Genomic DNA, 26,285 nt, shown 5'->3' on the forward strand with positions numbered 1-26,285 from the left:
TGTGTTGCATGGCTTTGGGTGTAATGTCAGGGAAAATTCATTTCACTCCCGGTTTGTTAATTATTTTATAATTTTAATTCCCCAAACACGCAAGATGTATTACCTGATACAAAAGAGTGATATTTCTATCCTTGTTCATTATGGAAGAAGAACCAAGTAAGTGAGTTAAAAATATCATCTTAATTCATCCATTTCTCAACACACCTGCTGCTCTCCATTTCAGTTGCAAACTCTTCCAGGTCAAAACTGAAATCATTACTAGAGAAACCAGAATGATGAAGACATCAAGCTGCCAGTTTCTAATGCAGCCTTACCAAGTTACTGTCAATCAGTGACTGTGATTTTAAAAAAATAGCATACAACACTAAAGAAATATTAAGAACAATTATCTTGTGTCCAATTGGAACGTTAGACCTCCAGACAGAAGGGTTCATTCCTTGCAGCCTGCCAACATTTTAGTAAATGACACTGGCCCTTTAACAGATGGGATACATGCTTCTTAGCTTGCCAGGATCCTAATAAAAGACACTGGCTTCTTTAAAATGAAGGACACATACCTCTCAAATTGCCAGTATCCAAATTGGGAGTCAGCAGTTTAAAATAAAGGCACTCATCAATCTGGCAAAATCAAGGACACGGCACAGAAATTTTAAAACGAATGGTACAAAGTTTCTCCTGACCCTACTTAACTCAGATGAACTAAATACTTAAACACTGGCTAAGCATATCCAGTAGCAGCACTGTAGCAACTGGATACCTTACTAGCTATTAAAACAGTAGATATAAGCTGCAGACTTCAAGAGTTGGTGTTTGGTTTTACTCTTCCTCCCCCATCAAACCTGTTAGTTACTACTTATTCAGCTGACCACACACTGCATGACTCGAATGAAAGCAGGGTGTCTTTTCCCTGAGGAATGACCAGCACCCACAGGCTGGCCCGTATGGAAATACCCTGCCTGCTCAAAAGAAACCGTAACTGCTTCCATTCTGTCTCCCAGAAAGCAGGATACTCCAGTGAAGGAAAAAGACCTCTGAAAGCTTTCTCCATGCCCTGACAACACATATTACTACAACATGAAAAGTTTTACAGCAACTGCAAACATCTCTTGAGAGCCAGAAAGTGTGGGGTCTTTAACTTTTGTGACAGTAACCATCAGAGGGAAACAAAGACCTTCAGCATTTCATGAAGTACATCTGGATGACTTGGGGAAAGGGAGAAAGTTGTTCTCTGAGCCTTGTCAGCACTTACAAACTGTCCCCAGTTCCTGAAGGGAAACCAGAAAAGTATGAATTCTCTTTTCTGGAAAGATAATGAAGTTGCTAAGGTTGGGCATGAAGAAAGGAGTATTTTATGAATGGGACAGAGAAATGGACTTATTCACATCAGTGGTTCCTCTCATTTCAGTCCCAAAGCCATACCTCAGAAATATGGCAACTCACAGCTGGCACACACCCAGCTTTTTGCTTCACCCATCTCACTCACCCCACACCCTCATCAGACTGATTTTAACCATTTGAACCTACTTTACTCCTGGTGCCTTTTGGCATACTTAACATTTGTTCTGCACATATTTCTGCAACAAGTGGCTAATGAGCAAACAGAAAAGAACACACTTAAGTACAAATACTACAGCACAGCCAACTGAAGCTGAACAGGTCTGAAGTGTTGGAAAACACAACAGAGGCTGTCAGGAGAGAAGGGAGGAGTTCTTGCTTTAGAGAAGTAGAGGAAAAAATTACTAAGTCAGCTGGTGTTGAGAACAGGCAGAGGTAAAACAGGTTTTGAAGGAACTGATATTCACCAGATTAGCAGAAGTTGGGATTTGAATAGCAGCTACCAGAGTGAAGAGCACAGACGGTGCAGGAGACAGACAAGCTCCTGTCATATCGCAGCCATGACTCCACCAGGAGATCAGCCTAAAGCTTTTTTCCTGGACCTGACTGCCTGCAGGCATAGACCGGGACTTCTCCAGCCAGGCTGTCTTCAAGGAATGAACAAAGATGCTGCCACCATTTACTCACCTTTCACGTTCATCTTTCATCTTCTCCAGCTCCTCCTCTTTAAGCACACCTTGCTTTGGATTCCCCTTCTGATCTGTTTTCCCACTTTTATCTTCTTTTTTCTTACCAAATCTGTTTAAGATATCAAGGAAGGAGTTGAGAGGAAATAATTACTAGAAGAAAAAAATGGTACTTATCATAAAACACAGAAATTTTAGGTAATCAGAATACTGTGAGTTTTAATCTTAGTTATTCATCAATTTCCCACATTGCAAAATAACAGTATAAAATGGGCTATATGAAATAAAGGACTGGTTACAAATTGATTTGAATCCTGTACTTTCAAAAGCTATTGCTTGAAACAAAGTTGAAAAGCCCCACCAAACTTGAAATGTAAGGCACTGCAGGGCTGGACTATTAACAGGCAGATTTTAAAGTGGCTGAAGGTTCTTATGACACGACACCTATCTCAAAGTAGTCTGCAGTGGCTGTGGTGTCAGCACCCACACTGAGTGGACCATGTATTTTGCTCTTATCTGTAATTATTGTCTCTCATGCATGTCTGGCCTCAATTTAAGGATTTGTTCTTTGTTTAAATGAGGATTCAATTGGAAAGAATAAAATCTTACTGAGAGTACAGAACTAGATAAGTTCGTAAGAGCTCTTTTAAAGAGTACTTCTGGATTTTTCTTTCTGTCTACTAATATACTGTCATTTAATATTTATGCTGTGAAAGTCCTCCAGAGACCCCAATCAGTTCGGGGGTCCCACTGTTCTATACCCTGTACAAATATGCATAACGTAGGTCTGCTTTATGCAGCCTATAAAAGGTGACTGAACCAGAGAGCCGCATTTCATTTGTGACAGAGCTAGGCAGAATACTGGGGTCAAGCATGTCAAATATGTTCATGAATTATGGGCCAAAAGGTATAAAAACGTCCCATACTCTTCCCCAATTTGAAATTCTCAGTTGCACAAGTAAATGATCATTCTGTGTGTTCCTACACAAATTAATGTGTCCTTACATGCATGACAACAATGATGTACAGAAAAAGTAATGATGTATTTATTAGATACACCATACTGCAAACTATGTAGTCTGATTCAAAGCTGCAAACTCTCCTGTGAAAGTCTGCAGCATTGCCTTGGTGGTCTTTCTTTTACCTTTTTTATTTTTCATGTCAGGCCAAACTGACTCAAGTAGAATAGCTGAACTACTATGCATATACTTAAGCTGTAAATCACTGACTTTAGGTTTCTCCTCTGATGAAAGCAGAAAAAAGCAGAAATCTTGCAAATACTCAGGCTCATAAGTTAATGAGCCAAATCTTTTCTGACTTTCATCAATAATTCCAAGCTTGTGGTAAAATTAAGTTCTTGAGGACTCTGCAGCAAGTCTTCCAGACAATATGAACTTGGTTAGAAAGAGAATGATGGCCGCAAGAGACAGACACGTAGCATTGTGCTGCTAGTGAGAAGAAGGGAAAATACTACAGGTAATAACATGAAATGCTTTTATCTTGGCTCTGCCATGGGCTGTGCTGGGGAGTAGGAAAAGTCGTATCTCAGTGCATGGTTTTTCTTCCTTCTTCTTCTGTGTGGCAATGAGAAATGTGGTGTCTTAACATACTTTGAGGGATCCTTTGATCAAGCCATATATACACCTCACCTATAAACAATATTCAGTCCTTTCTTTGTGATCCCTACTCATTCCAGTGCTTCCAGAAAGACAGCAGATTCTGTCCATGCTTTACTTTTCCTGAGTATTGAGCAACACACTGATTCCACTGCTGCTTTTTCAGTTCTAGCAGTCCCAAGACTGTGAAGCCACAAACCCCACCAGTGAATGGTGGTGGCAGTGAAGGCAGCAGTCGGGAGACACAGGAGAGACAGATGTTATACATAAAGAGTGAGAAGATGCAAACTGAGAAGGGCTCACAGATTTAGGGACACCCCAAGTGAAAAAGAAAAGCTAGATGAAACTGTATATATTGCTCTTTACAGAGATGTCAGGCAGCCAAACAATAAATTGTCTGAGGACAAGCACCAGCAGGCTGCACCTGAAACACCCCTGCTCTCTAACACTCACACATGCTGGGAAGGTCTCACGGCAGTTTTCTCAAGAGAGGGTGTATTAGCACTTGCATCTTGGTCATAATCCAACTCTGGTACTTTGTTTATATTCAGGCTGCCTACTTTTCTGCCACAGTTTCAATTATGGGTTTGTGGAGTCTCATATTTGACTGTAGCATGTATTGATTTTGAAAACATTATTCTTGGGCATTTTGTATTGCTGCAGGGAGTTGAAGTTGGATATGCTGCATACTCAAGAGGAAAGTAAAAAAAAAATAAAATCTTTAACATACATCCCTTTCAAGTCAAGGTTTTATTTCTTGCTTACTGGGGAAATACATTTTAAATAAAATAAAGTGACAATTTTGATTGTAATAACTGCCAATGACAACTCTTAGCAAAAATAGTGCTGTTTGCTGGTAGAGCTGCTCTTGCCATAAAATTGGCAAATTCCAGTGTAATTATAAATCTGAAATAGTGAGTTGGTGTGATGAAAACAGCTTTTGGTTTTTTTTTGCTATTTTTTATTTCAGATGGGATTTGTGCAGGCTTACAATTTTACCTGTTACATTAAGTATTCAGCATACAGCCCAAGGCTAGGGAAATGTTCAGATTTTTGGCCTCTTTTGCACATTGCTATTGCATGAAAATCCATTCTTTTATTATTATCATAATATGTCCTTCAGCTCAATCAAAATCTCGCACAAACATTAAAAAGTAAAACCAGCAAAAAATTTAACACTGTTAAGAAAAGCAATACAGACTAGACAGTATTAAACCAAAAGACCCAGTCTCATCTCTGCCTGAATTTACACCCTGTTCTAAAAAATTCATGGCCTGCTCACTGATGCATTCTAATTGCCATGGGCTTCCAATGATAGAATTAACTTCCACTTCCATCCATTGTAATTTTGCATGGGCTTGTGCACTACAGGTTTAATGGCTCTCTGCTGAGAAAAAAGAAGAAAGAAATAGAAGTACTTGCTGCCCAACTGTGTTTGATCATGTTCTCACTGATATCAGTGTGAGGCCTTCCAGTGCTTTCAATAAGGACAGGACATTGTCAAAATTATCCTATGGAATTAACCAAATCCATGTAAAATTCTATGAACACTGAATGGCTTCAGGATTCGAATTTCCAGTTCTCCAGGCAGCAAATAATTGGATTGTGGCAAAATCTGCCTTCCATATTAATACTATCATCAGAAGAAAAAAAATATTAATGAAAAAATATATGGCACACAGGCTTTTCAAAAAGCCTATTTTGCCATACTGTGCAGAGCAAAATTCTCTTCAACTTAATATCTGAAGGAATTGTTACTCTGAAAACCATAAGGAGCAAATGGAGAAATAACTAGAAGATCTGAAAACAAATGCATCAGCTGTATCCTCTCATTCTACACCCATCTATAATCAATTTATGTCAAATGAAGCCACTTGTAATCATAGTGACAGTAAGGAAATAAAACCGTATCTGCTCCAGCTCTGATTATCCACTGAAAATGCCTGGGAAATACTGTTAAAGAATTTAAAGCCCTAATAACCTCAGTATACTTTTCAGTTGAGAAAATTAATATTCCAACTACTCAGAGCATAGTCCTCCTGTAAACAAAAGCATAAAGGGATTTTCTTTATGTGATCAGATCTTTGAGCGCTTCATCCTTATGGGAAAAGCCCATATGCAACAGTTGAAAAACATGCAGCGCAATTGTGAGTAGCTATTCTATTTCTATTCATTTCAAAGGATGCCCTGCAAACAACTAAAATTTCTCCCCTTAGAAGCATTAAACGAAGTTTGAATACCAAATGTTTGTTGTCTTTGTGCAGTATTTATTACCATTCTATTGGCATACATATGCTTCTTTCCAAGCCTTCCAAGAGATAAAAATTAAAACAAATGTCCTATAGACCTGCTCTGTTATACTTGGGATAAACGTCTTATATGCAAGACCTAAAGCTGTGGTCATGGCAACACTTCGTTTCCGTTTGGAGCCATGAGCTTCCAGATCTCAAATGTGTTGATATTTGCTTCAAGGATTAAAAAAGCAGGCAGGTCTATAAAGCCCCAGACTTCTAAGCAGGCAAAACATCTGGTGAGTGGGACCCAAGCAGTTAGCTGACTGAATTCAGCAATTTGGATTTCTTAGTCAGTTCAGTTGCCCTAGATCAGTAGGTGTCACTGCAGCTAACAGGGTACACAATGGAACTGCAAACATCTGCAGGGAAACAATTCCAGAGGGCCTATGACACAGTCAAACAAGATACGAAGTCTAACAATGTCATAAAATCTTGACATCTCCAGAAATGACCTGTAAAAAAAGAGTGATTTGTAAAGTACATCTAACAAAAACTCTGGCTCCCAGTCATTTCACAGCAAATGGGGAAAAATGCCAAGATTATTAAAGCAGGTCCCTTATGAAAGACTAGAAATAACCCTTAAAATTAAATTTAAATGTGCGTAAGAATGAATGAGTGAGCAAGAAAGATAAAGATACTAATAAGGTATGATTTTCAAGTCCACACAGGGACTATAAAAAGCTTATTAACTGCCACTATTGCTGTGTGTTTTAAGTTATTTTATCACTCAGCTTTACAGCAGAAGGAATACTCTAGAAGCAGGACTGTGTTTTGATTAATCACTTTTATACATAGACTTTTACAGAGTATTAAACACTGCCATAAAGATCTTTAGTGAGTCAGACTTGTTGGTGATTACAGGCCAGGTTCATTTTACATTTATGTTAATAGAAGCATTAATGAAATACATCTTTCACATTTTTAGTGGCACTTTAAATACCTAAAAGGTTTGTTACTGAATGTTTACTTATTGAGCCAATGTATGCCATTGAGTATTACTATTGAGTATGCCATTACCAGTGGGACCAAGATCTTTTCAACAGCTGAAAGAGGAAAAGAAAGAGGAGAACATGCTGCAGTAAAATGCTTTGAGAATTTAAGAACGGAGTACACACAGCAAGGGCTGGGCAACACTGTCCAAATCTTCCCCAGTATCGAAGAAGAAGAACTTCCATGCAGCTCTGCTCTGGGGGCCTGTGAGCCAGGAGGGTGAGCATCTCTCTTCCTTGCCTCACTGCCAGATCCCTGCTTTCAGTGAGTTGATCCCATTCCCTCTGCAGAGGATTTAGCCCCAGCAACATCAAGATGCCCCAGTGTACAAGATCTATTGCAGCAAGGCCTCCTCATGACACAGCCTTGCCCAGGAGCCTCCCTGCTTGTTGTCTCAACTGCAGGGTGAGAGAAAAACCCAGATAAGATGATAGATACACAGGAAATGGCCATTTCAGCCCCTTCTGCTCTCTTCCTGCTCCTGGTGAGGTTTGTTTAGAGGAAAATCTACATGGCCAGCCTCGTGCTTCCCTGCTTGCCCACCTGCTGAGGCTCACTCCCAGGGCAGCACCAAGTGAGAGGCAAGCAAGAGCAGGAGCTTTCCATAATGAACAATGGGCAGCTTAAGCAAAGACAGCTCCCATAAAAAGGGAACGATGATCTAACCTCTGACTTAATTCTACCAGTGGAGGCGACACACGAATTTGGTAAAACATCTTGTGCTACAATTATAATTTTGTTTCACAAATGCAAATAAATTTAATGCATGTGAGTATCCTCATATTTACCCATCTTCAAACTATTTTGGAGGATAATCCACATTATTCTAATGCTGCAATCAGAGTTAAACTGGTTATGGTCAGCAGGAAAAGAGAAGGTTATGCAGAAAATGTGAATATAAAGAAATCCACATTACTAACGCCAATATATGTTGCTCCTCTTATGTCAACGTTAAGTGAACAAGTGCCTTTTTTTTCTTTTCATTTTAATTACTGTATCAGGCTGCTGAAGCTACACTAAAATGACTGCGCTTCCAGATCCAGCCTAATGGGAGCAAAACTTATCTTTTTAACAACTCTGATTAAACACAACCTCCCCCCACCCGTTTATTTCTTTGATGCCCAAATTAGCATCTTTTCTGCAGCATGCTGAATTAATTAGTACAGTGACAAAGAATTAGTCCAGATAAGATCAAAGCTGAAACCATATTTATCTGGAATTTGAAATTAAGAGCAGAGAGTATTAACCCTCAGCACTTCAAGGAGCTTTCCACATGGCATACTTAGTAAGCCTTCCAGGAGTTCATTCAGAATAAATCAACAGTGCGATTTTTTTCCTCACTGAAGTTTTGCTAAAAGGAAAATAAATTTGCCATAAAGCCTGCTACAATGGGGAGCTGCCTTTAAAGCATACCCTGAACATGCTACTCATTATGTAACTTGTAGGCATCAGTAGAACAAAGCAAATAAAGCTGAGAAAAGACAGTTAATCACATTTGTATTAATCCGTGGATCATCACATCGTTCTCAGACTTAATGGCTAATGAAAGAATTTCCAGCACCAAATCTGAGAAGCTGCTTGCTGTAACACCTCACAGGTAAATAACCTATAACCTTCAACAGAGAGGGTCACATGCAGAAACAAAATGTCAAACAGAAGCTCTGAATTACAGAATGAAGGTTACTCTGAGAGCAACAACCATGTAAGCAGCAATAAAAGAAAATCTTCATGGCTGGTATAATTGTCTTGGCTATTATCTCTGTTTCAGTATCAGAAAAAAGGCTGAAGGCTGTTTACCATGTGAAATGCAAGATGTTGCTCTTAGGCCTAGAAATTGCAGACCACAGGCAATCTAAAGAATCACCCCAAAATGTTCGCACCCATCATCAACCCTAAGTCTTTGAGCCTCATATCCTTTAAAAAAATAAATATAGAAGTTGGTCTTAATTTAGATACATGTGAGTCATTGTAAATCATTTTGTTAATTAGGTATTAAGAAATCCTTACCAATGGGGCAGGTCTGTTCATCTCTACCAAACATCAAATCTTACTTCTGAGGCACATGAGCAAAGAAACTAAAACAAGAACTGTGATGGTACCCTAAGACTTGGGCCACCTGAGTTAGAGGTGGTTGCTGTAAACTGACAAAGTCCATCTACTGAAGCAATGGAATAACTCTTATCAGCTACTATATACAGACAGACAACAGAAGGCAGCTATGAGAAGTTATCCTTCATACTCCAAGGAACTCATTTTTAAGAAACATGCCAAGGTAGTCTGAGTGTTGGAGGCAGCGTTCATGAAGAGGGGTCACCACTTCTATTATGTGATCAGGAAAATCATGATATTGAATGGTGGCTATGTATCTGTTTCCATGAAATGATGCTTCAATCATCTCATGACCGTGTTTCTAGTCTTTAGTCACCAGTACAAGAATTCTGCATTCCACATCACATGCATCAAGAAAGGAAAAACTGCAGTAATAGAGCATGGCTGTGATTTACAGCTTCATTAGGAGGAAAAAAATGATTTATAGTCTGTACAATACAACAAGCTCTGCCAGCTTGTCCACCAGACTGTGGAATTACCCTCCACCCAAGTAAGGAATTATTCCCATAAATTCTTATTTTTCCCTACTTCATACAGCATCAGCCATTTTCTCCTCCTGGTTCCACCTTACAGGTGGGTAATTTTGCCTGAAGCGAATACTAATCCTGTTCTAGCCAATGCATAGGAACAGCTATGCCTATTCTGCATTGCGTCTGCAAATGCCAACCTGCCAACTCCATGGGAATGTGACAATCACACCTATGGCGTGTTAACTCCATACTCAAAGCAAAGGAAAAAGACTAGACTATTAAGCCCTTGACACTGCTTTCTTAATTCCCATTTCATAGTCATCCATTTTCGAATCTCCATGAAAAGAAAACAGAGAAGCAGGCAGTTAAGCTAGCTACTAGTTTTTCCAGGAATGCAGGAAAACAATGCAGTTTCTGACTGAACCATAGGTGAATAGGTTCAGTCAGAATTCCTATTTGTCTAAGGTTCAGTCAGTAAGACAAAGTAGGAGACAGACTCCATGTGCAGTCTGTCGATATTGCCAGCTCCCCTTCCAGAACTACCTGCTGACTTTATGGTTTTCTGGGATGTGGTTTTGGAGATTCTGCAGTCAAGTGAGAGCCAGCATGCTCTGGTGTCCTACCTGCACCTCTAGTCCTCTGCAGATGACTGAGAGCCACCTGAAGGTGGGACAGGGAAAAAACCAACTGAAAGCTAAAAGGTAGCTCTTTGGGTGACAAACTTGTCAAAAACAGGCTGATGAATTTCTTCTTTTCTATTTCAGTCTTTCTCCTCATCTGTTGTATGTCTCTCTTCCCTATTACTAGCCACACGACCCTAGAATTCACTGAAGTATCAGATACATATTATGTAAGTATGTGTCTGTATTATGCCTGTTTATAATGGGAAAGACTTAATTTTTCTCATCTCGTAAGTCTTGTGCTATTTTGTGTTTTTCTTAGGATTTCAGCTACTGAAGCACCACAGGAGAATCTCCACTCGTGCTAGAAAACTTTTGCTCAGCCTTCCTGGCTATGGAAAAACAACGTGCAACTGTGACATTGTCAGAACTGCAGATACAAACTCATGGAGCAAATTAAATATACAATGTTTGCAAAAATAAAACAACCCTGAAAACCTGCTACATTTGCACCAGAGCCATGGCACGCTGAGGTGTCAGACTTGCTAATCATCTCACCACTGCAGTATTCACCTTCTTAACCAAACCACATGCCTTCCTCCCCTTACATGCTGCAGAGGGGATTTGTTTGGGCTTATCTGACTTTCATGAAGTGAAACTGCTTACTGCAGGTTCCAGCAAGATCTCCAGGAAAAACACGTCCCTTGAAACAGAGCAGGAATACAGAGGACTCCGCTATGTTTCAGTTGAGACAACAAGTTCCGTTCTCTGTGGGAATGTAGTGACTCTCTAACGATCAATTAATGTTGAACATATATCATCATATCCATTCTCCAAACAAAGAAACTGAAGCATGAAGGATAACAATGTCCTGCACCATTTGAAAGGTCCTGTTCTCTGATCACCTCAGAGATTACCTAATCTCTACATATCTACCTGCCTCATTTTCCAGCCAGTTTGCTATGATGCTTTTTCCCCTCAACTATTTCTCCCCCATCTCCTTTAAGTTCTCTCCTCATTCATTTCTTCCTCCTTTCCTAATACACTCTCTGCCCTCCCTGCTCCACACTCCTTTCAGATGCTCTACTGCTGCACTGCTACAGAAATACCTCTTCCTGGGTATTACTGCTGAAGACTGCACAAAAGGAATGTGGCTTGGGAACCAGCACTCTTGCTTTGAGATGCTATGCAGAAATATGCACTAGAGACATGCAGAGATCTCTACAGCTGCTGAGCTACCAAAACCGGTCTTCGTTCTCAGTGGGATGCATTAGACTGTATTTTAGCTCTGCACTGCTCAGAGTGCTTGAGAAACTGAACTAAGAGACAGTACACAGTGAAGAGACTTTTGAAGGGAGACTTTGGGAGAGAGATGGCTCTCGAATAGGAAAAGGAGGTTGAAAAGGCAAACAGAAAACGTAGTGTGACTTGTTTTTCCCAATGAACTTCTAAGGTTAAAGCATCACAAATTCCACTTCTGCACCTGTACTGCAGCTGAACATATTTACAAAGCAGTAACATTCAAAACAATGCCAAAATAAGAGCGGAGTTATATGTAAAGTATTTAGAAAGATGGGTTTTTGCATAATAAATAAGAGATGGTTTTGCATTTTTAAACTGTCAAAATCAGTCCTTCAGATAAATAATACCTTCCCTCCCTGGCCTTGGCTATTGCACATTACTAATTAGACACAGTAGTTTGTGGTTAACATCCTTCCCTGCAGATTTATTATTAGCTTGTATATTGTTTTCGGTAGAATTGTGCTAATGGTAAGGTCTGCTGGAGGCCAACTGCATGAAGCCACTGGGAGGAGAAATCTGTTTGCCTGTCAAAACAGTGGCTATCAATTAGAACTGTAAATGTGATTCCTTTAAGTGTCTTGGATGGTAGCAGAGATTTCCAGTGATGGATTAGGGAGCTGAATCACTTTCATATTGTACTCAAGGAAGCTTTCAAGCAAACAGCTGTCCACATGAAACAAATTCACCACTATTTTTGAGCAAATCTGGAAGAACCAACTTGATCTGCTATTTTTCCAGAATCCCAGCTATATGGCATTTTATGTGACATACTGACAAAATTGGTACTAGAGTATTCTGTGGTTTGCTTAGGAAAACTTGGCTTAAGATAGCTATAGCAGCAGGAGAAAAAACAATGAAGTTGTTGAAAGACATGATGCATCAAAAAAGAACCAGTGAGACGATGCAATTCTACTGTTCACTGATTTGGGATGCAGCCCTGGCACACAGAAAGCAATTTCCCCTTTGATACAAGCACCCAGCTCTCATTAGCATCAGTGAGTTGTGTGGACATACTGATGGGAATATATGCCCTGTATTTTGCAGGAAATTAACACCACTCATTCGGGGACTGAAGGAGGCACTGTCTGTCACTCAGGCAGCCTCTCTGCCAGTTAATTAAGCAAAAACCTCTGCCACAAATCTCAAGAGGAAGCTCTTCCCTGTTCTTCTTGGTAGAGCAAAACTGAGACAAAGCAAAATGTCAGGAGCAGGAGCTGGGAAGTGGTGATGTTCAGGGAAGATGTACATCAGCCTGCCGTTGCTAAGATCTTTTGCCACTAGGATTTGTGGATTTTGTAAATAGTTATTAGCAATCAAATGGATTAGTTATAGCTGAGTTTAAGCTTTAAGAATGATTTAAGAAAGCATTTTCAACTCATACACTGTGGTTTTTGGTTACTGGCTATTTTCAGTAGAGGTAATCTCCGATGGCATGTATAAAAACAAGTCAGCAAGATTGCTAAACCCTCCAGGACTTTGATGCTAATTTCATGCCAAGAAAGTGACTAACCAATACAAGAACAAAGGACTCCACCATACTCACAAAATTTGTCTCTGGCAGCTGAAGGACAAGATTTCAGGATGGGGAAGGTTTCACCCAGTTGCTACATGACAGACTCTCTCTTCAGGCTGAACATATTAGAAACCTTTCCTCAGTACCACTTTGTAGATAAATATCAGAACTGACTGAAATTTTTAGCCAATTACATGAACTATGGAGATCTGTCATATTTGCTTTCAATAGCATTGCTCATGAACTATGTGCCAGAAACTTACTTTATAAGGTTTCAATGAAAACCTGGCAACCACTTCTGTTTCTTGAATCTTAAAAGCAGTAATTCTGGCGCAATCAGACAGAGAAATACATTTGACTGGATAAGGCCAGAGAAAATTGCCAGAATAGTGCTTCAAACCATGAAGTATTTTCTTTTGCTGGCTATTACAACCACGTAGCTTAAAGTTGCACAAACAACATAAACAGCCCAGATTCTCAAGCTTTTTCCTCCTTACATATTTCTTGCCTTTCACACACTGACTCTCTACCACAGATATTTATGCCCTATATTTAAAATAATTATTTGGTACTGGTGTTCATATTGCCAGCCTGTTAATTTTCATGTGACAACACAGGGGAAAAACTCTCTGCTTTCTTGTAGAGCAATGCTTTGCTCATCACACAAAGGCTTTGATTTCTTTTCCCACTACCCCCAGAGCTCCATGTCCTAAGGTTATATTCACTCATTCAACTCTTTGCAATACTAAGCCACTAGCACTAATTTTACCTAGTGACCAAAATGAGCACAGATATCTTACAAATTCTGCATGTTATCATCTCAGCATAAAAAAGTTGGTCTGAAAAGGTACTTCATTATGGGGGTGATAAAACAAATGCTAAATTCAAAGCCCACAGCAGCATAGAAGGCTGAAGAACACAGATGGAAGACTGTCACTCATTTCATTAAAACTTCTGCCACAGGAGCTGCCAGGAGAAAACAGTATCACTGCATGAATAAAAACTAAATGGTGTTGATAAAAAACTACTCCAGGGTGTGCAGTCAGACAATTCACTCTTTCTTTTTTGTTTCCAACCTGTGCCTGGTTCAATCACATTTTTTCCTGAATGTATTAGGTACTAGCCATTGTCCACTGAATAATTTGTAGGGAAAAAAACCCTGCCTCACAGGCTACCCCATGAACCAAACACAATCATTCTTCATTACAAAGAACATTCTGCTTATTTGCCATTAACCGCAACTATCTCACATATTGTTTCCATTTCTAAACTTGATAACTCATTGTTTAAAAACTACCTTCACAAGCAGAGGGGAGGAGAAGCCACTCTACACTTCTTGAAAAACAAGTTTTGGCCACAGGCCCAAAAAATCTACTGCATAAAAAAACCCACAACTGTATGAACACAAATTTCACCACACAAGTGCTCACAGTTGGTGAATTACATTCAGCTCAAAGTATTTCATCTGTAAAACAAACTAGAGACCAACGTAAGCATCTGCATTTCAACTTTCCTGGCTGTATCCTTGGTCTTGTATCATGGGAAAGAGCAGAAAGAATTTACCAACTATATACCACTTATTATTTGATCTTTTTATACCACTACTACTTTAATTTTATTAGATAGAACATTTAAAACTGTTTTTTGTTAATAATTGAGTTGTCTCTGTAATCTTGTATTATTGTTGTGCATCTAGACAATGGGACCAAAAATGTACGTAGATTTGGATAAACCTGCATTGTTGATTTACAGTGCTATGATGCTGTTATTTGGTCATGGTCTTATAACTAAAAAGCCTAGTTGCCTGGCCTCAATTTTGCTTTTCTTCTCATGTGGGCAAATTTAACCCTTTTACACCATTCCCTCCAGTCATACAATTTCCTGCCATCTTCTGCCTCACTTGTACCTATATAGCCATTCACTTATACCATGGTCTCTTTTCCAGCTGCTGCTGAACAGACAAGTATCACTACAAATATATTCCACTGATCCTTGGAAAAAAGAAATAACAGCATATGGGAATGTAAAGCAAAAATCATGGTCAAATCCAACATCCAATTTCAATAACTGGAAAGCTGTACACATGGAAAAAAAATTCCCCAAAGTTCTCACAATAGCTGGAATTAAGAATTACATCTTTTGTGCTATTAGACATACTTCCTCTAGCAATTAGTTGGTATATTCTCTAAATAAGCAGAGTAGTGAAAACCAGTTAATGTCCCAGCAACTGCTATTGGAAATCTTTAACAAAAATCGCTAGCATTTAGCAGAATGGTTGAAATCTAGTTCCAAACAGAGAACAGTGAGGATTTTGTCTCTTATAATGTGGCTAATACTGTCTGAAACTGAAATGAAAAGGGGAAGGTAAAAAAATGGAGATACTTAGTGGTTCTCATCTTGCTCAAGATATATCCAGAAGGTAGAATGGAGTCTGAGAATGAGAATGCCAGCACAAGGGAAGAAAATAGACAACAGATTTAACTGCACTAAGGTGCAAAATATTTGCTTTTGGTTGTTTTGAATAAAAAAGAACTCAGATTTATTTAGGCTTAAGCAAAAAGAGACAAGATAAATATCCATGTGGGAGGAGCAAACATCAAATATCTGTGTGAGTTCTGTTGCGGAGGAAGATTGCTAGGGAAGAGAAAACACTAGAATTGAAATAAATGTCCAATATCACTAACGCCTGTGCATTAAATATCTTGATCTTTAAGTTAATTTTATTTCTGTTAGGTACTCTTTATAAAAGCCTATTTATTGGACACCACATTTCAGTTTGTCCTATCAGCACAACTAGTCAAAAAAAAAAGTGAATACACAGAGGCCTGAACAACACCCCACCTGGGAAATTCCTTCTCTTTCCAGTAGTTGCTGTCCTGAATTCCAGCATTGCCTAGGAAACAAAGCACAGGCTTTTCATGTCCTTGTGATTCCAATCACAGCACGTGCTAAGGAATGGTCATTTCCCAGAGCCAGCAGCAACAGAGAAAGGTCTATTTTGTTCTAGCCCATCTTTTTAATTCCCCTAGTAGATGCAGTGTTTACCATTTTACAGAACAGCTGCTCCAACCAAATGCAAACACTGTGTTTGTCTTGTGGTATTCAAGTTATTGCGCCAGAGAAACTCCGTGTCTCCTTTCAACAAGATATTTCTCAGATGCATTGTTTTTCCAAATATCAAACACAGAGAGAAAACTGGTTGCAAATAATTTCATTGCAACTTTATCAAGACATGGAGAAGTCTTTCTAAAAGGAAAATCATTGAGATAAATCAGAAAAGGCTTCTCTTATCATTATTAAATAATAACTTAAGCACAGGATTAAATTTAGCCAGATCACTTATGCTATTAATGACCTAATTTTTTACCACACCTTTATCATATCCCTTGATGTTCCTGAAATAAAGCAAGCTCTTAGACCCCTTCTCTCCTGAATCATAGCCCTTTGCAAGAAACTGACACACTCCTCTTTTTCTGAACCTTATACCTAACCCCAAATGAGGACCCAAAAATAACTCAGCAACCTGTATTCATAAGATGTCATAATTCCTGCTTAAATTCGTCTGCTTACTGTCCTTCCCCATTAGCCTCTGGGCCCTTTGATAGCCAGCAAGCAGTGCTGTTCTTTGAGTTCTCCTTTCAGATTCAAACCTCAATATTAATATTATCTCACCTAGACCTTTACCATATCTAAGGCACATCCTTGGCCTTGCACAGCATCTATAAAAGTCAGCTGGCATACAATTTGCTCACCCTTATTCTCACATGTGCCCTTCAGGCCACTGGCAACTGTTTCGGACTGGAATGGCTGTCCACTAGAATGCTCTTCACTTCATACGTGTTCATCATGCTAGTAACAGCTGGGATCCTCCACCTTGGGACTGACCAGAACATTTTCTTACTTGAGGACCAACATCTGTGAAACGCACTGAACTTGGAGAACTGTCAGATCCAGAGTTCCCAGAGAAGAGTATTTGCTTAAACGTTTGTATTTGCATTTTTGTGTATGTGGTAGGAGACAGGGGAGAGAAAAGGGAGCTGATGCAGATAGACAGTACAGTCAGAAAGCATATGGTAACAACTACAAAGAAGTTCAATGCTTTGTAAAACTTCTAAGATAAGCTACATAATAAGGTAAGTGCTTTAAAACAGCACTAATTTTAAAAGTGCAAGCTCCTTATTTAAGTCATCAAACACTAAGATAGAAAAGGACAAACTCAGGGGGGGGTAACACAGTGTTGAATAAGAACCAGCCTGGCTTCTCTCATGAATTCACAATCATGTAAATTGTATGATCTCCCCACTCTGCCAACAGAGCAACAGTTTAATCCACGTAAGTTAATGTATCAATTTCTATGACTCTCTGAAGCTCATTAAAGCCTGCAAAAGCAGTGAAAACCCGATACTTTCAACAGGCTTTTGCCACCAGTGTGAAACATGCTCCTCCCCCCAGTCCTTCTTAATTTTGCTGACATGGGGTGATTTCCAAAGGCCCAAAGTTTGGCCTCCCCAGATCTGCAAAAGCTGTCAGTTCTCCCCTGCTGCCCCACATGCTTCCTGAGCTTTTGCACCTAAGCAAGAACAACTTTTCTCCTGTAACATCTTAGAAAAGCAATTCTTAAGAAAACAGTGGCACATCTGAACTGGAATGGATAGAACCCCATAGCAACAGATTCTTCTGTACTTGGGAAGAAGCCTCATCAGCAAAGCAGCAAAAAAGACAAGAACGGATGGCAGAAACCTATTTAGCTGCCTGGATCCTCATGGTTCTGATTCTGACTTCCTCTTGTTTCTACCCATCACCCTGTTTGTACCATGGTGATTTTTACAGGAAAGCATACATATTGTAAAAAAGCAATCTTTGAAATTAGTGTAAAAATGGATTAGTATAGTTAATATCTTAATAATTTGAATGTTACAGTTAAGAATGTAACTATATGTAGGTGAATTGAAGCTAAGTAATTGTTATACAGTGAGTTGGATGTCTGGTTTTAATGATCTCTTCAAATTATAATTAATATATATATATATATATATATATATATATATATATATATATATTCCATACAGCAGTAGGGGCAAATGTAAGGAATTCTGCTTGGGAACAAATAATTAATGGCATATATTCTATAGAGGGAACACACATAATTGAAATTCTGCAAAAAAGATGGGCAGTTGTAGTGAACTCCAAGCTGAAAATGGGTGCAATGTTACAGTTAAGCTGTAAAAGAACTGGAAGAGATCACAAAATCTGCTAGCTTTTCAGAAGATTGATGTCTTTGACTACATATCAAGTAAACAACTTGATATGTAGTAAAAGTTACATATACTGAGTATCATATAGGCATGTTTTATTATCCTTAGAGCAGCAGGTTGGATTACACAGATTCATAGAATTATTTAAGTTGGAAGGGGCCTTTGGGGATTTCCTAGTCCATTCTTCTGCTGAAGGCAGGATGACCTTTGAAGTTGGATCAGGTTGCTCAAGGTATTGTCCAGTTGAATTTTAAGTATCTCAAAGGCTGTAAATTACCACCTTGGGCAACTTGTTCTGGTGATAGACTACATCACTGTGAAAACGTTTTTCCTTCCATCAAATTGGAATTTACTGTTGCATCTTGTGACTATTTTTTTCCTATTGCTGTGCTGGCTCTCAAGAGTTGGAGGCAGAATTCAGCCACCCCAGAATCTGCTGGAAGAAGCCACAGTGGGCTACAAGCAATTCTGGAAATCTCTGATTGTGTTGGGGACACTTTTTTTCAACAGATGTTGAACACGCCTAGTAGGTTCTGCATTTTGCTACTTATGGATAAGGACTGGTCTGGGATGTGACTATCAGTGTCAGTCTTAACTGCTCCTTCTGTGTGCTGGCAGGGCAGAACAAAGACTTGTTGTAATCCAAAGATAACTCAAATGCATCTAGCTAAATAAGTTTATATCTAATTATGCAGTTAAAAGTGATAATGTTACCAGCAAGTAGTTAGATACTGTTCATAAATACAAGGACATGGAACTGTTAGAACAAGTCCAGAGAAGGGCCACGAGGATGATCAGGGGACTGGAGCACCTCCCGTATGAAGACAGGCTGAGAAAGTTGGGGCTGTTCAGCCTGGAGGAGAGAAGGCTGCGTGGAGACCTCATAGCAGCCTTCCAGTATCTGAAGGGGGCCTACAGGGGTGCTGGGGAGGGACTATTCATTAGGGACTGTAGTGATAGGACAAGGGGTAACGGGTTGAAACTTAAACAGCAGAGGTTTAGACTGGATATAAGGAAGAAATTCTTTACTGTTAGGGTGGTGAGGTACTGGAATGGGTTGCCCAAGGAGGTTGTGAATACTCCATCCCTGGCAGTGTTCAAGGCCAGGCTGGATGAAGCCTTGGGTGATACGGTTTAGTGTGAGGTGTCCCTGCCCATGGCAGGGGGGTTGGAACTGGATGATCTTAAGGTCCTTTCCAACCCTAACTATTCTATGATTCTATGAGTCTCTCCCAGAACAGATTAAAAACAAAAACTTTGCACTGTTGCTTGTACAACAAGGTTCAGCTAGCTCCCTCATCACATAAGAACATGACAGCCAATAGGGTTAGGAGAGAGGAAAGCCTAGAACTCCATATGAATCAGAATCAGAACAAATGAAACTAAGATCAGACTAAACAAGACTATTCTGATCTGATATTAACTGTACAGTAGAGCTTGTTTTGTGCAATGAGCAAATTATGCATGCCAAAGTTGAAAAGCGAACATAATATAGTCATAACCTTTTTGTTCCCACTTACTTTCACTTCATGAAATCCATAGAACTCATCCGAACTCTTAAATAAAACCCCAACCACACATACAAAACCGTATCTTGTATATTAACACACTGAATGAAGGATGCTACAAGGCTGCTGACCAATTTTCTTTTCAGCAACCCCCCAGGCAGAATGCGTTCACAGTGGAAATGCCATCACTCCACTTTTATGCAATGCAAAAAATGTCCCTATACAAACAGTCTGTAATGATCTGTTTGATAACTCAAGCAGGGTAGGCAGACTCGACTACATTCCATAAATCTAGCTAGTATTTTCTCCTGTTACTAACTCATTGGTGGTGTAGATTTTTCAAGAGCTGCAGAGAATGAGCTGCAGTTGGATAGAGGGGATCAGCAGTAGCCACTGGGGATCTATGTCCCAGTGCTATCTCAGGAACATATTCCTTCCAGCTACCTCATACATCACTGCAATTTGCCCACTGCCACAGTTGCAAAAAACCACAAACACATCCAGATCTTCCATTACTATAATCCCAGTATCTCCCCTTTACATCTCAGCTCTGCAGCCTGTCACACTTGCGAGTTCCTCTAATTATTACTGAAACAAAGGATTCAAATGACCACCTGCCTGACACATACATTAAGCCATTCTGCACAGCTTCAGCCAAAACATGGCTCAGCACTCCAGAAACTGGGACGAGCACGATAGCACTTGCATGAGCAAGCACAGGAGAGCATGGCTGCCAGCCAAGCACACAGTGCGGCTACAGCCAGTGACCAGCTATATCAGCTCCAACCAACAGCAGTACAGATACAGGCACCTCAAACCAAGCAGTGCGCACACAACCCAGCTGCAGATGTATCTCTCTCAAATCCCTTCTGAATTAAAACCAAACCAACTAGCCCAAAGCAGGCTCTGGGGAGAATACAACAAGAAAGTTATCACTTACAAGTGTCAGAAACAAAATGTCTATCTTTTAAAATGCCATTATCTCTCAGTTAGTTAGCCCTGCCTAGTATCAGGTACACAGGGAAGGATGGTAAAGGGTGGTTTATTAAAGATTTACTCACTTCTCCCTGTCTAATGAAGACTCGGTTTGTGACTACTCAAATTATAATCTCCCCTGACCTTCACAGAGGCAGAACACCGTAAGGCAATAGAAGCAGCAGGAATGGGAAGTGAGCCATGCTGTTCTCCATGGCTGGGAGACGCTTCCTAGTTGGAGGTGCTGCAGGAGGCACATCCTGACCTTTTCCAGCCAGGCTCTCAGCACCACAGCACAGGGCAGCCAGCCACCTGGGAACTAGGGTCCTCTGTGGGAAGGATATGGCACTTTTCTCAGGCACCTATTTAAATGCCTACTTAGCTATAAATGTATTTAAATATGCACATAATCATACCCATATGTAAATACCCCACTTTTTGTAATACACACTTATTTAAATATGTACATACTTAAATGAGACTCCTAAGTAGAGACTAACTTCTGTTTTTCTCTCATCAACATGGGCCCAACCCAATTCCTGAAAATACAAACAGGAATTTCTAAATCATCTTCACTGAGCATTAGATCAGGCCTCAGAAGTCCCCCCACCAGCTCCCCCCTATACATACACTAGCAAAATTCTCTAACAGCTTAATACTTCCTGAGGCCAGATATTACAATGATTAGTTCAGACAAGGGAATATCAGGACACAGCGGTCTTGTGAGAAGAGAGGTCTGGGAACTCCGAGTTAGTGAGAGAGAGATTTCCTCCTGTGCTCCTTTCAACACGTAAGTTTTCATCAGATAAACACAAGTAAGTAGTACAGCAGTTGTTTAGTGAGCAGCTCAGGGACATATTGTTCCCACTGTCCTAACTTTCCTGAGACAACTGGTAAATTTAGACATCTAATTAACAATCTGTGCCATTTATCACGTTACTCATTGCTGGATTTTTTTAAGGCCATCAATTAAGCTTTTCAAACCTCAGACATATTCTCCATCTCCAGACTGAGTCCTAGGCCTCTCACAGAGTGATTATTCATGCCTCTAAGACCTTTCCTGTTCTGTTTATATGGGTTTTACAAAGCCCAAGGGAGATGAACTATCTCTAAAGATAGCTTCAAAGTAATACTGTAAAACCTGCATGTGTGGGCTGGAGCAGACCAAGCAGGAGAAAGAATGGAAGAATTTACAGCTCATCTCTAAAAAGTCAGATGGGGTACACCATCATCCAGTAAGAGCCATATTATAAAACATCTGCATATTTGTTGTTATTTCCATAATTACATTTGCAGCTCCTACTTTGTAGGCCTTGCTGCTATGGGTTTATGAATGCACATTGTTACCTTTGCTTATTTATCCTCTTTTGTGCTATTAGCTCTTACCTCTATGTATGTAAAAATGTAAGATTTTCCACAGTGAAATATTTAACCCTAGTAGTGACACTGTTTGATTTCAAGTCCCTTTCATCACTGAAGAAGGAAAGAAAAGTAAGAGCATGCAAAGAAGATCTTTCACAAGTTTATTGCCAACATGCAAAACCAGCTTGCAATCTATGACAGATAACACTAGTTTTGTTTGCAATGTACAGTCTTTGACCAAACCAATGCTGCAGGCCTGCACTACTGTGAATCCTCTTTAATAAGCAGTGCAGTTATTATCACTTCTTTCCCAAAGAATAACAATCATGTAGCACTTGCTCTCCTCACACAGGTATGGAAAAATGGGTCTTACAGCTCATGCTTAGCTAAATAAATATTGCTAAATGTGCATCTACAACAGATTTCTATAATGATATTCCAGTCTGAGAAAGGTAGATGCAGGATGAAAAAGCCCCAGGAGAAAACTAGGTTCTCTTCATCCCCGTTTTTTTCCTTCTAGTTTTATGTGGGGCTCCTGAACCATCCAAATAATTGCCAGATTACTACTACCAGAAGCAGGCAAAGGAAGAAAAACCTTTGCATAAGTATCTATTCATACCTGCTCATAAGAGATGCAATGCATTTAATTTTCTGGCAGTAGTAGCAACCCAACTAAAACTGCAAAGGTAATTACCTTCAGGGTCATGCTCAAACACATGGAACTTGTTTACAGAGATTCAAGACACTAAAAATCGAAAATGCCGGCAATGACTGTTCAGTAGGCAAAGACGTGCTTTAAATGATCAGTTTTTAGGGTATGGTTGCTGTTTGCTTTGGCGACTTCTGTGAAGAAGATAAGATAGGGTATGCAGCCCCACATAAAACTGGAAGGAAAAAAGATTCTGACAAAGTTTTGTAAGAGAGTAAACACCTTGTAGTGAAAAATCCTGGCTGACATCAATCTAACATCAAGTAAGAAAGGCCTCCTCTATGCCTCTCAGCAGCTCACCCACTTCCCATGAAGAAGTCTGACCTTACCTTCTGTAGCTCCAGGGCAGCCCAGCATTTCTGCTCTCCTGGGTCACAGAGCCTTGGAAGGAGCCATTCAGAGCAGTCCTTGAGCAGTCTGCCTGGGGAGCTGCCCAAGGAAGCCGGGAAGAAACCCAACAATCCTCCTTTCACTCTGCTCCTCTGCTAGCAGCACTGCTGCTTCTCTGCAGGAGCTGCAGCCTGCTGGCAGAAGTCAGGGCCCCAGGTTTCTTACCTCTGCAACAGCTGACCACTTGGAGTACTCTGGGCTCTCTACCAATCTCAGTGTCAAGATTGGGTGTTCAGGGAAACTAAACCGAGCTTTCACAAAAACCACTAATGCGTTTGAATGCCTTCCTCATCCCTCCCTGAAATACTTTTAGTTAGGTTCCAATTTTTGTATCCTGCCTGGAGATGAGATGAAGGCCTCTTGAACGTAATTTAGCAATAATAAACTGGGCAACACAGGAGTTTTAAGGCTTCCTGCTTCCATTTTTTTGGTAGTTCTTTCATGCCATGGACAGATTTCTTACAGGAAAAGCAGTAACCCCAGTTTGCTGGAGCTGAGTCGCGTGCATGCTTGAAAAACATTCTGGCTGATATAAAGAAATTGCAGCATTTCCTATCAAGATATTCTCATCACAGAACTCCAGAAATTCAGGTCACAGGGAGGTTATTTTTCTGAAGGGGATAAAACATTAGGATTCAAAACTTAAAAAAACATCTTACAAATTCAAGGACAAGGCTGTGACCAGTGGCTACTGAAAATCTACAAAATGTCTGTGAATAGAATAATTATTACTGGTTTCCAAGGTGAGAGCTAGCACCTTTGACTGAAGAGTAACAGCTAACTTGGGTTAGCTGAAACCTTGATTGGAACCATTGTGCTTCACTCACTCTCTGTGGTTGATCATGCCTAGGGAGACTTCCTTCATTATATAAAGCGTGTAGGAGATAAATGGAACAAAAATCTCTAGGATAGTTAGGTCAGATGACATACACCACAGTGACACATTTTCCTCTATGAAGCCAGAAATTTCCAGTCCTCAGACGTGATAGATGTATCAAGTTTACTTTTCAGGGAGAAAAAAAGGTGCTGTTATAGCTCTGGCTAACCTTTATAGAAACCCTTAATTCACAGAACAAGTGTGGAATCGTGTCTGGGAAAAGCTTATCTCCTGCTTCATGCCTTCAAGCTACTACATGCCTTAAGTACCCTGACAAGATTCTGAATCAGACAATAAGGATGAAACGAAGGAATAGAGTCTGTTGGGGCACAGAGAGGGAAAGGAGGGGTGGAAGGGGGGGACGAGAAGAGCAGATGGTAACATTTGTTATGTTTCACTTTCACCGTCCAAATAAGTTTAAAACCCAAAGCAACTATGCTGCTCCAATGCAATCAAGTGCTTCACTAATGTGAAAACCTTTTCTTTATGAGACACAGTAGAGTACAGAAGAAGGTTGCCTCTGAGTGGCCACTCTAAAAAAACACCCTAATCAAAGCCATTTGCTAGTCTTATCACATACAGATGCACTAAGTTAGGGGCTGGAGAGCATCTCTGTTAGCAACAAAAATTGGCAGTAAGACTTGGTACCTTAAACCAGAATTCAGCTCTTCATCATACAAAATCTTAAATAGATTTGGAGGTTCCTCAAAGTCCAAACACACAGAATAATGTTGAACACATGTCTGTCTTCAGTATACTTTTAACTCAAACTCAAGTTTTTACTTTTTAATAAACTAATCCAGCTTCATATTCCCTAGTACATGAGAATTTGAGTATGAAGTACTGACCTTAGTGTTGGAGGGGGAAATGTAAAAGTTGAAGAGTATCCAGCTGCATTTTACCTGCAAAGAAATGCTCAGCTTCCACAGCTGACTGTTAAGATCTTGAGAACATTCATTTTGTACAATTACAAGCATGTTCCAAAAAGCTACAAGGCACTGCACTTGCCCCCATACTGAGAAAAAACATTATTTTCTTTGGAAAAGAAAACAATAAGCTCCATTTCCTAAAACACATCGTGGGCAAGACTTCATTCTACGTTATCTGTGAAGAATTAAGTACAGCTACTCAGAGCACAAAATATAACTCAAAAAGTAATGGGCTCTGTGATAAATTAAGACGTTCCTTTCATAGATTATAGTGCATTCTTGTCACATTAAGGCATTTTGAGCTACAAAGCCAACCTAGAGATTGATTTGACTATTTTTTTCAATAATTGAAGGGACTATATGCCAACATTTATATTCCAAATAGTTTTCTTAAACCTTATTGAGGATATTTTTCTGAATGTTAAAATGAAATATAACCAGATTTATGATTAAGCACTGCTTTATGGAGTAAGTTAAAATTTGGAGCAATGCTACAAATCAAGAGGAACAGTATGGGCAACTGACTTGCATATTTAGAAAAAGGTAAAAAATACACTACTATAAATGGTAAAAAGTAAATGTGGTTTTGTTTTTTTCCTAATACTTTAACATGTTGAGTATTATTCTAATATATTTTTAGAAACCCAGATAATTCTTATTATTTTTAAACATGACTGACACAGGGAGATGCAATGACCACACAGTGCTTTTCAGGAATCTCACCAATTACTCAAGCCTTATTTACTAAAAGGGGGGCCCAAAATCTTTTCTGTGTAAAATAACTTGTGACTGAACATACAACTACGAACCTACATGTTTTAACTTGGTCTCAGGTCTCTATATTCCCACAGCTCGAAGTCTCTTAAATTCACTGACAAATGAATACCTGTTGTGAAGATGAGGTTCTTGTCCCTATCAGGCTGCTTTTGGAAAGCAGCTGGAGAGGTATCACCATGACTGGCTCTTCCTCCCCCCAGTATTTAATAAAGGTCTGCAGAAAGTTAACAAAAAAGAGCAAACCAAAAAAATCTTCAAATCACCACAAAAAAAGCCAACACCAAACCCCGCAGCACTGGACAGCTAGAATCAATCAGCCATCAGCACAGCTGTCTGTCCTTCTGAACTGCACATCTACATCTCCTTTGCTACCATAGTTAGGTTTGCCTCTGACCTTAGGAAGAGAGAGGCAGCACCCATCTGCCCTGGTCCTTACATGGGGAAGATGTAAGAGAGCCTGGACACACACTATCATCCAAGCTACCCTCAAGGTCAACATGGCAATGGCAGAGTCTATCTTCCAAAGGTAATCACACTATCCCTGAGGGAAGATTTCCTTGCTCAAATA

At 39.8% G+C, this 26,285-nt stretch overlaps 1 protein-coding gene across 1 annotated transcript in view; it reads right to left on the reverse strand.

Moving 5' to 3' along the window:
* The window catches only part of PARD3B (par-3 family cell polarity regulator beta), a 407,455-nt gene that overhangs the window by 98,810 nt on the left and 282,360 nt on the right, over positions 1-26,285 (reverse strand). Inside the window, exon 19 of the mRNA XM_031045134.2 lies at positions 2,023-2,133. Within this exon, the coding sequence (XP_030900994.1) occupies positions 2,023-2,133 (111 nt within the window). The remainder of the gene's footprint in view (positions 1-2,022; positions 2,134-26,285) is intronic.

This window comes from Melopsittacus undulatus, chromosome 8, assembly GCF_012275295.1.
Source record: "Melopsittacus undulatus isolate bMelUnd1 chromosome 8, bMelUnd1.mat.Z, whole genome shotgun sequence".
Taxonomy (NCBI): domain Eukaryota; kingdom Metazoa; phylum Chordata; class Aves; order Psittaciformes; family Psittaculidae; genus Melopsittacus; species Melopsittacus undulatus.